The sequence below is a fragment of the Octopus bimaculoides genome, chromosome 4, assembly GCF_046866305.1.
Source record: "Octopus bimaculoides isolate indiv1 chromosome 4, ASM4686630v1, whole genome shotgun sequence".
Lineage (NCBI taxonomy): Eukaryota > Metazoa > Mollusca > Cephalopoda > Octopoda > Octopodidae > Octopus > Octopus bimaculoides.
In genome coordinates, this window is record NC_142931.1 from 120374289 (window position 1) to 120386412 (window position 12124).

A 12124-nucleotide genomic window follows, 5' to 3' on the forward strand; every position below is an offset into this window, starting at 1 on the left:
TTGGCTGATTCACATCCTCTTGGTTGGTGTTTATCAGATGACATTAGAGATCAAGGGCGAGATAAATGACATTTACTTCATTCATTTTATGTCAAGCTAAGAACTTTGGGACAAATTGGCCAACAGTTGGAATTCAAATTCTGACTGGAATTTTACCTATTCCTCCTGTCTGTAATGATTGCATTACAGAATTAATTCTCATCCATCCTTAACCTCTGACCAAACACCATTGGGGCATATAGTCATTATAGATGTATTATAGTCATGCTATTTAGCTCTCTTTAGCTTTGGACCCAGACCCAATTAGCCCTCCACATGAGCTAGCTTAAATTTCGCAAAGAGTGTTGCTTTTAAGCTAGTATTCAATAAATTTGGGAAAATAATCTAGTATTTAAAGGGATTTAGCAAAATAACTAACTTGTTTATTATTAGCTATTGTTTGAAACATAACTTAGTTCTTACATAAAATACACTTAGTTTAATATATACACTTAGTTTAAATGCACTTAGTTTAAATATATACACTTAGTTTAAATGTGAACACTCTGAAGCAGGATGTTTTCTATTATAGAAACAAATGTAATTTGGTATCACAAAGGTTAAATGATATTATGACTTCCAAGTTTAAATTTTACTTTTTCCTTTTATGTTCTTTTTTCTGAAAAAAAAAGAAAAGAAAAAAGAAAAAGGAAGAACTCTGAAGAGTTGATGTTGAACTTAAACTTGGAACATATAACAAACAACAAATATAAAATGAACAGCCAAATTAAAAATTCAAGAGATTCTCAACAAAGTAATTCAGTACACAGAAGAAAAAATAACACTCTGTGAGCATTTCTAGATTCTATAACAATAGGAATTCTGTTTTTTTTTTTTAATTCTTTGAAATCAGTACAAAGTGTCTTGGGTGAAACTGGGTCAAATGAAGTCATTCGGTTAATAATCTGGAGAAAGAAAAGATAAAAAAATATTGCTTCCAGAATACTTGACGCAAAAGGAAAATTTTAAATGTCACGAAAAATTTTTCCTAAAAACACTTGAGTAAAATTTAGAGCTAGTCTGAGGTATATATGGAACAAACTTCAAATTTACCATTATTTTTTTAATATGTAGGCATGCAGATAAGGCAGTGGGCTAGCAGAATTGTTAGCACATCAGGTAAAATGCTTAGTAGCATTTTGTCCATCTTCACATTCTGAGTTTAAATTCCACTGAGGTCAACTTTGCCTTTCATCCTTTTGGGGTTGATAAAATAAGCAGCAGTCAAACACTGGAGTCAATGTAATTGACTTAACCACTTCTCTGAAATTGCTGGCCATGAGCCAAAATCTGAAATCAATATGTAGGTATACAAAGGCAGCAAGCTGGCAGAAACATTAGCAGACCAGGCAAAATGCTTAGCGGTATTTCATCTGCCACTACGTTCTGTGTTCAAATTCCGCTGGGGTCGACTTTGCCTTTCATCCTTTCGGGGTCGATTAAATAAGTACCAGTTACGCACTGAGGTTGATATAATCGACTTAATCCATTTGTCTGTCCTTGTTTGTCCCCTCTGTGTGTAGCCCCTTGTGGGTAATAAAGAAATAAGAAACATTAGCATGCTGGGTGAAATACTTAGCGGTATTTCATCTGTCTTTACATTCTGAGTTCAAATTCTGCCGAGGTCGACTTTGCCTTTTATCCGTTCAGGGTTGATAAATTAAGTACCAGTTGCATACTGAGGTCGATCAAATGAACTGGTCCCCTCCCCAAAAATTCTGGGCCTTGTGCCTTGAGTAGAAAAGAATATGTAGGTATACAGATAAGGTATATTGTAATTTTAGTTTTTTCATCTCATTCTTTAAGAGATCAACTATTTTTTATCTTGTTTTTGTTTTTCTACAAAGTCAAACAGATGAATTTCCGTTTGCAATGCATACCCACTGGACCTTCTGCGTTGGATGTAGATCTGTTTGTCACAAGATACGTGTCAGATGACTGTGCTCAGGTTGTTTTATGAAAAGAAACCACACTTATGTCCATCTAAGTTGAAAATTTCACATGAAGTTAAATGATTATCCACTGATAACATATATGTATACGCACTAGTGTAGCTAGAGTGTGTGCCACCCAGGGTGGCCCTTCAATTTTCCACCCTGGATCCCACAAAAAACACATATTGCCTACAGCAATAGCCTACAACAGGATTAAAAGTGCCACCCCTTTAAAAGGACCACCCCTGCCATTCCCACTAGCTACACTAGTGTGTATATGTACAACAGGTGATACTCAAGAGTTACTTATATTTTACAATGTTAATCTGCATGAAATATGGAACAGAAATGAAATGTGATAGCAATTAAGAGGCATTAAATGCAGCAGCTAATATGTGCAGGAGATCTGTAGGCATTGGTAAGGACATATGATTGAAAGAGACAATACTTGCTGGGTAAAAGAAAAAAAACAACCTGCCCAGTCCTGCTAATGGGAAAGATACAGGAAGAGGTAATGAACTTTGGCTTCAGAGTTGAGATGAAACAGGAATTGAATGAATTTTAATCTACTTTTTTCAAACTGATGTGATCAATACAAAAGGTGGTGGACTGACAGAACTGTTCATATCAGACAAAATAATATGTGGTATTTAGTTATGGTGCTTTGTACTCAAATCCTGCTGAGATAAACTTTGTTATCATCCTTCTGGAGTTAATAAAAGTAGCAGTCTGGAATCAATATGATAGACTTCAAGCTTATGGACAGTCTGTTCAGATCAGAAATAGATAGTTGAAGCACTATTTTCAGACAGTGTCTGAAAATGTTATGAGAATATGCAAAATGATATGAGGATATACAACGTGAATGCCTGCTGGCATTATATTGTCAAAGATAAAATGTGGAGAAACAGAAAAAATTGCAGAAATATCTATTTAAATGATAGTTATAATGAAGATTATAATCTCTCAATAATTTTTTTTGTTTTTTCTCTACATCCAAATTTTTTTGTGTCATATCTATCTGTTTAATACATCTTTATCATGCTTAAACTACAACCTTGACTGTGCTAGACTTGCTAGAAATAGTAGCCAAATATCATTCAAATCACATCCTACCATCTTTAAAAGAAAAGACACATTAGATAATCTTAGATACTCCTAAACATACAGGATCCATATAGCTGGAATGTTCATGATCATAGGTCTGCTCTATCAGGATTGACCTGGCACTAAAACAACAACAACTATAATAACTATACTTCTGGTGAGTAACAGTCAATAGTGTTTTACCATTATATTGTACAATTAATATTTGAAGATGGAACTGATATACAAAACACTGACAATAACAGCTGTCAAATAATTTAGTTAATTATCAATATGGCTGGGGGGAAAGTACCTCAGGGGAATGTTGTGAAAACTAAATACACACAAGGTAAGATCTTGCATATGTAATATACTGAGTTAAAAAAAAAAAAAACTCAATTAATTGAGATTACTCAATGCTGCCAATAAGCAAAAACTTCCTCTAAGGGGTGTTTAAAATTTAAAAACAGCTAGCAAGGGAAATAACTCCAATAAAATCAACCAACAGAAGTTTCTGGAAAAGAAATCAGATGCAGATGGGAATGGATCTTATCCTTAAATTTGGCTAATTACTTGACTAATACTATAACAAAGTGAAGGCATACAGCTTCATGGTTAGGATGTTTGGCTCATAGTCACAATGTAATGAGTTCAATTCCTGACCAGTAATGTGTTGTTCCAGTCTATTCAGCTAAAAATGAGTACCAGCCTTGTACTAGCACAGCCCTCTCCTTCCAGTAGTTACATCCTAGATGTGCCTGTGAGTCAAAGGAATTAGAGAATTGAAAGGGTGTCCATGTCTGCTTAAGACTACATAAGTATATCTTTATACAACTGCCATCATTCATATACAATGCATACCATGATCCATGATTTGTGGTGGAACAGGGACAGCTTGGTGAATAGGGACAATAAAAGAAAATTAAGATACTAATGTCAGTATAGTAAGAGCTCTACCATTAAGGGGCATAAGATCATTCAGAAGGCCAGAGCTCTTATCATGCTGACACGCTGATATTAGTTAGCATTTAAAATTTTTTTTTTTTGTCCCTATTCTCCCCAAATCGCAGTAACCATACCAGATTAATCTTTGTCTTGCACATTACACCTGATACCTCTTACAGTATCCAGTTTTACTATCAACTCATTTTTACACAGTCATTCATGCACACTGATATTAAACATCTAGTCGAACATGTTTGTTTTATTTCTTTCCCATTTTTGCGAATTCCAATGAGAATTCCAATGGCTCAGAAGCCACAAAGTGAGCTCACTCACTAATTCATCTTTGCTTCAATAGCAGTGACCAGCATACCGTATCCTCCACTCTTGAATGATTATTCTTTTATTCTTTTACATGTTTCAGTCATTTAACTGTGGCCATGCTGGAGCACTGCCTTAAAGGGCTTTAGTCCAAGAAATCGACCCCAAGATTTATTCTTTGTAAACCTAGTACTTATTCTATTGGTATCTTTTGCAGAACTGCTAAGTTACGGGGACATAAACAGTCCAACATCAGTTGTCAAGCGATAGTGGGGGAACAAACACAGACATAAAGACACACACACATAAATACATACATACATATATATATATCATCATCATCGTTTAACGTCCGCTTTCCATGCTAGCATGGGTTGGATGATTTGACTGAGGACTGGTGAAACCGGATGGCTACACCAGCCTCCAATCTGATTTGGCAGAGTTTCTACAGCTGGATGCCCTTCCTAACGCCAACCACTCAGAGAGTGTAGTGGGTGCTTTTACGTGTCACCCGCACAAAGGCCAGTCAGGCGGTACTGGCAACGGCCACGCTCAAAATGGTGTGGGCTTCCTTTCAGTTTCCATCTACTAGATCCACTCACAAGGCTTCAGTCAGCTTGAGGCTACAGTAGAAGACACTTGTCCAAGGCTGGATTGTAAAAAAAAAATGTTTTTCTTTTTACAACCCAGCTGTCCTTTCACATGGAATTTCATCTGTCTTTAAAGCAAAACTCTGAAGATACAAATGAATATGAATTGTTTATAAACCAAATAATGTATATAAGTCGAAACAAATTGTTGGCTATTTTGGTTTTTTAATGATTTTTTAATGTTATCTTATATTATATTATATTCGTAGTATATTATGTTATAATATAAATAAATATTGGATTGTCAATTGAATCTCTCTATTTAATTTATTGTTTTGTAATTTGCTGATGAATCATAAAAAAAAGAACTGACTCTGCTATGATTTTGAAGAATTCCTTTTTCATCCAATCAGGCAGAAGAAACTTCCAAATTATTCTTAATTTGTCCAGTGCACTCCATGCTTTTGCTATGTGACTTGATGCGTTTTTTGCGGTGGATGAAATATCACTTCCAAGATAAGTAAAACATTTGCCTGCTCATACATACATACATACATACATACATACATACATACATACATGCATACATACATACATACATACGTACATACATATGTTTACTTGTAATAATGAAGGACAGTTAAAACAATGAATAAAGAGATATTTAATCTACAATTCTTCAAGTTCGTGTAAGACGGAATTCATCCATCACAGCACTATTTTTACTTCTTATGTACTGAAAATGAAGAGCTTTTGGGAAAGCTTCCATGATAACATGTCCAGTATCTTTGCCTTTAACGTAGAAAGCTCTCCATTTGGCTTTATTGTAGAAAGATTCATCATTTGGCTCAGGGTTACCTGGAAGTAAAACAAGTAAATTATCATGAGACTGACTTGGTGTTAGTTATATTTCAGTCAGAGGAAACAAATAAGATCTCAAGCAAAAACATAAATAATAAACTTAAAAATAAAATCATTATAATTATAGAAAAGATAATTTAATTTTCATTGAAATCTAATAACTTGTCATTGACAGAAATATGTTTGTGCATACACATACACACTTAAAAAACACACATTCACACAAACACATAGACACACATACACATGCACATATCCTGTATGTTGCATATGGCTAAGCTCATGGAGTACTGGACAAGCAGAAAGGCAAGATAGCTAAGGAATCTAGGAACATCCAGAAAGTTGCTCATTCTGCTAGAAACAGTAACCAAAACCTTGCCAAAATCTCACTAAAATCATGCCTATGTTTGCATATATATACATGCAGTTGTGTGTGTGTGTGTGTGTGTGTGTCTTTCTAGCATAGAGCAGGGATGACTATAGATCAAATGGGTACTCAGAATACATGTTGGGAAGAGTAGCAGTGTTTATTTGAAGCACAAGACCTTACAGAGTGCTCATCTGTTTCCTATTCATACGTGATTTGAGGAAGATATGCAGTAAAACAGGAAACCTAAAGACAGTACATTACGCACTTAGATGGTCACCAGAATGCACAAACTCACAGACTAACAGGCATCTGCTGCTACATATGTACACATACACATTCTCTTACATATATATATGTACATACATGGATATGCATATATATATAGACACATACAAACATAGACATATGAGTCAAGTAATTGCTCAAGTTGACACCAGGCTCCAATCTAAATTTGGCAGAGTTTCTACAGCTGGATGCCCTTCCTAACACCAACCACTCATGTTTATATATATATACATGTTTATATATATATATATATATATATATATATATATATATATATATACATGTTTATATATATACACACACACACATAAATACATTACATATGTACAAACAAATATAGTTACATAGGTAAGGAAGTAAACAGTTGAAAAACAGTTGTGGGCATAAGTATTTAAAAAGGTCAATACATAGGAATGCTTCTAAGTGTACTGGTGAAATGTCAAGAGAAGAATATAGAGACATATAACAAGAAACATAGGGGTGGCTGGAATTAATAAAATTAAAATTAAAAATGAAAGAAGAAAGAAGAGAGTAATTGTGATCAGAAAAAAATAAAGAACTAGTTAAACGAAATGGGTTAACACAATAGAAATATAATTAAATTCTTCTCAAAAACAATAAAGAAAAACAACGAATAAAAGTATTCAAAAATTGGTATTTTTAGGTTAATATGAAAATTGGGTGACCGGAAAGTGAGGTTCAAATGAAAAGAAGGGAAAAAGGTTAAATTGCTTTGAATGAGGTGGCAGCAAGGCTGATTTTAAGCCAATTAAATATATTTGTCTAAATTTGTCCCAGCGCCAAGAGAGGGCCCTGCACACATGCTGAAGTGGGGGATGCTAATATGGACTTTTAGCATTTTATTATGGTTAAAGGTGGAGCATGAAGCCCTCAATGCTTTTTGGTTGGGACTGGCATACTACACAAAGCATAAAACATCAATGTTCAGCTTTTGTAGAGTAGAGGGCTCCACTGACAATTCTGTAATTAGGCCCCGCACTCCCTAGTGCTGGCCCTGCTTGGCAAGAACACATGAAACAAAGGCTGAATCAATCATTGTTCATTATTGAATGAAAATATGATTTATGTGCCTAAGCTACATAACCCTTTGCCTGTTCTTGGTGTCCATGTATAACATATGATACACATTCCCAATTGTTTTCAACCGCCAGAGTAACTTACAATTTATGAAAGGCAAGCTTTATATTATTCAGAACATATGAAACAAAGACTGTCTGAAAGTCTGAAAACAAGCATGGATGTTTAGGATAAACTGATGAAAATGCTTTGGACAAGCAAAGGCTTAATTTGTAATAGGAGTTTTGGGCAAATTCAAAACACAAAGTTTCACTTCAGTGACCCACAATCACAGCACATATACAAGTTTGAAGGTCACTTTTTGAACTGATCTAGCAACACAAAAGATTACTTATTTGGTCTAGATAGGCCAATCATATAAGTCCACTTCACTCCTGTTCACTCTTCCATTTTATGAGTCATCTATCTTTCAACTGATAATTATAAAAGAGGGCAAAGATTGATCTTTTATTCGAGCAATCCCAAACCATTTTGCACCACAGACTGGTTTCAAGCAAGACAATTTTTCCACAATACAATACATATATATTACATATATGTAAGTTACAGAGAAGGTCATAGCCCAACCAATTAGGGAGAGAGTTAGCCTAGATGAGATGCAGTTTGGTTTTGTGCCAGGTAGAAGCACCATGGGTGCTATATTTCTGGTAAGGCAACTGCAGGAGAAATATCTAGCCAAAGATAGACCTCTGCACTTGGCTTTTGTTGACCTGGAGAAAGCCTTTGACAGGGTCCCCTGATCTCTTATCTGGTGGTCAATGCGGAAACTGGGGATAGACAAGTGGTTGGTAAGAGCTGTACAAGCCCTGTAAAGGGATGCTGTCAGTAAGATGAGGGTTGGCAAAGAATATAGTGAAGAATTCCATGTAGAAGTAGGGGTTCACCAAGGATCAGCCCTCAGCCCCCTCTTGTTCATTATAGTCCTCCAGGTAATAACAGGAATTCAAGACAGGCTACCCCTGGGAGCTCCTCTATGCTGATGACCTTGCTCTAATAGCTGAGTCACTGCCAGAACTAGAGACGAAGTTTAGGCTGTGGAGCAAGACCTAGAATCAAAGGGCCTTCGGATTAACCAAGCAAAAACTAAAATCTTAGTAAGTAGGAATGCTGTCAAATCACAAACCCCTTCAGGTAGATGGCCCTGCTCGATCTGTAGAAAAGGCATGGGTAGAAACTCCATACGATGTACCCAGTGTAAACTATGGACACATAAAAGGTGCAGGAATATTATAGGAAGGTTAACCAGGAAGATAGTTTTTGTGTGTGGCAGATGCACAGGAGCAATAAACACTGAAGATGTACAGAAAACAGATTCCATCACATGCCAGGGGAAGATACTAGAAGTAGTTAATAGCTTCTGCTACCTAAGCAACCAAGTCTGTAGTGGAGGTGGTCGCTCTGAGAGTGTAGGGGCTAGAATAAAAATAGCCTGGGCAAAGTTCAGGAAGCTCCGACCTCTGCTAGCAACTATGGGCCTCTCACTCAGGATGAAAGGTAGGCTGTATGATGCATGTGTGTGAACTGCCATGCTACACAGCAGTGAAACATGGGCCATGAATGCTGAGGACATGCGTAGGCTTGAAAGAAATGAAGCTAGTGTGATCCACTGGATGTGTAATATCAGTGTGCATACACGACAGAGTGTAAATGCCTTCAGAGAAAAGTTGGGCGTGAGAAGTATGAAATGTGGTGTGCAAGAGAGATGACTGTGCTGGTATGGTCATGTGCTACATATGGATGAGGTCAGCTGTGTGAGGAAATGCATGTCCAGCCCAGTTAAGTGCACCCCTGATGCATCAGGCGATATGGTATGCTTGAGGAGACCTGTTGAGTCAAGTAAAACCAATATTGTAGCTGTGGCCAGTGCTCCCTGACTGGCTCCTGTGCCAATGACATGTAAAATGCACCATCCAAACGTGGTCAATGCCAGGTCCGCCTGACTGGCTTCTCTGCCAGTGGCACATAAAAAGCACCCACTACACCGTCCAACCCATGCTAGCATGGAAAACAAACGTTAAACGATGTTGATGATGATGATGATGATGATGATGATAAGGAATGAGTGCACGTACTAGGTTTGGTGGCAAGCAATAAGTGAAGGCATGCTACATACACATGCCAAGGTAGAGAGAAAAAGTTGATGGAGGAGGAGGAGGAGGAGGAGGAGGAGGAGGAGGAGGAGGAGGAGGAGGAGGAGGAGGAGGCAATATTTATGGAAGCAGTTATACAAATGAAAAATTTGTTTTGATTTTATATTTTTTGAAGTAATAAATATTTTTCTTTTGAAAATTAGTATTCGTTTCATCATTTTGTAGAAGCACCAAGAAACTTAATAAAAATTAAATTACAGTTAATGTACGTATGCCATACATATAAATATATACATATGTATATGTATGTATGCTATATATGCATATATAACATATATCATCATCATCATCATCATCGTTTAACGTCCGCCTTCCATGCTAGCATGGGTTGGACGATTTGACTGAGGACTGGTGAAACCGGATGGCAACACCAGGCTCCAATCTAATTTGGCAGAGTTTCTACAGCTGGATGCCCTTCCTAACGCCAACCACTCAGAGAGTGTAGTGGGTGCTTTTACGTGTCACCCGCACGAAAATGGCCACGCTCGAAATGGTGTCTTTTATGTGCCACCCGCACAAGAGCCAGTCCAGGGTCACTGGCAACGATCTCGCTCGAAAACCCTACAAAGGTCAGTCAGGCGGTATATTATATTTAATAAAAAGCATTTAGTGATGTTTCCTGTATCGCTAAAATACATTGTTTCACAAACGATTGAAAAATGTAAATACCACAACAGAAACATTCCCACAGAACTGGAATTAATTATGTATATTATTTACTGCTATAAATCACATAATTATTATTTCATGAAAACTATCTAATGCACATAGCAGTAAATGAAAAGCAAAGGTCTTCTAATAAAAATAACATCTTTATATTACAGAAGGAAAAAATTTTTTTTATTCTTAATTACTAAATATTTATCCACTGAGTTATCTATGAGATTCAAAGCTATTTATTCACAGGCTGTAACACATGTGTTACACTCTTCCGAGTGTCAACAAGCTCTCGCATAACTTGCATGTCTTAATGAACGAAATTCCTTTTTCTTTTCCAACAGCATATCAATTGACTAATTAACAAAAATCTAACTAGTCTTTTATTTCAGTTTAACTAGAAAGAAATATTTTCATTTCTAAGCATATGGATTAAATAACTTAATGAATTATATCAAAAGTAAAAACACTTTAAAAAAAAAATGATTGAGAAATCCTATTTTTAAATACACCTTGAGAATAAAAAGCAAGTATGATTAAACCATTTTTATTGACTTTGTTCAGCAGGAAGTGGTAAGATTCTCGGATTTTAAGAAAGAAGAAAATAGTTATCATAAAAGTTAAGCTGTAAATAGTCACACCTTTCCAATTTTTATGGCAATTATTAATTTGCAGTAAATGTAATATCAATTTCCTAATATTACAAAAGAATAACTTAAAATCTTTTTAGACTTAAGGAAATAGAAGACAGCAGAATGTATTTAAACAAAATGCTTCACATCCAGAAGCTAAAAAATTAAAACAACTTATTTTTTAAACAAACAGATAAGAACAACAGAAATACTTAAAAAGAAATAAAGGGTTTTAAAAATGGAAATATCATCAACTAAACCTTCAAGTAACACAAAGAAATTTGAAGAGAATTTGTCCAATAAATTTTAAAATCATTCTTCTATAATGACAAGTTGGGTAGGTTTGCTGTTGAACTGCTTAGAAGAAAGTGTCCTCTACTAACAGCATCCATCACTTTTTTTAGTTATAGATGTCATCTATCACAATTACATACAAGCACAACATCTCTTTTGCCTTCAATGTTAACTCACCTGTGCTCTAATTTTCATATAAGGAAAACTCTACTTAACACCTACCAGTTGTTAGACAAACAGCACTCTTCTGGACAGGCACAATTTGAAAGGCTCTCACACACCCTTGATCTGTACTTAGTTTTCTCAGAATACAGGACATGGAGTCCTGTCTCATGTATTCTCTAGCTCAATAAGTACCAAGAAGAACTGCTGGTTTTAGTTAAGAATTTCTCATGCATTTAACTCATGCAAATGTGATATCTGTGATCCTTTATCAATGTAGCAATCCAAACTGTATCTTATCCAATCTAACACTAGTGGGTGCATTTATCACAGCATTAGGAAGACTGCCTTGTCCTATGAAGAAGTCTTCTCTATGTTGTCAGTGTTCATTCATAACATGTCCATGAGGGAAACAGAAGAAAAAGTAATGAAAGTTAGAGTGATGGAGAATGAAGAGAAAGAGAAATTGAATTGACAGTTATATGCTGATTGTTGGTAAGGAGATTGAATAGAAAACAGCATGTGTAATGCAGTAGGGTAGAAGGAGAGACAGGAAAGAAACAATGTGATGGAAGGAGGAATGAAAATGGGAAAGAGAATGGGGAATGACAACAATGGGTATTAGAGGAAGAAGTAATATGAGATTGAGCAATGGACAGCAATAAAGATGGGTGATGGTAAAAGAGAAGGAGTGACAGATGTC

General features: G+C 35.8%; 1 protein-coding gene across 2 annotated transcripts in view; it reads right to left on the bottom strand.

Moving 5' to 3' along the window:
• Positions 1-5068: 5068 nt before the first annotated feature.
• The window catches only part of LOC106874853 (uncharacterized), a 39852-nt gene continuing 32796 nt past the window's right edge, over positions 5069-12124 (bottom strand). For both annotated transcript variants that reach the window (XM_089351249.1, XM_089351250.1), the window contains exon 3: positions 5069-5770. In XM_089351249.1, the coding sequence (XP_089207375.1) occupies positions 5592-5770 (179 nt within the window). In that variant the 3' untranslated portion in view covers positions 5069-5591. The remainder of the gene's footprint in view (positions 5771-12124) is intronic.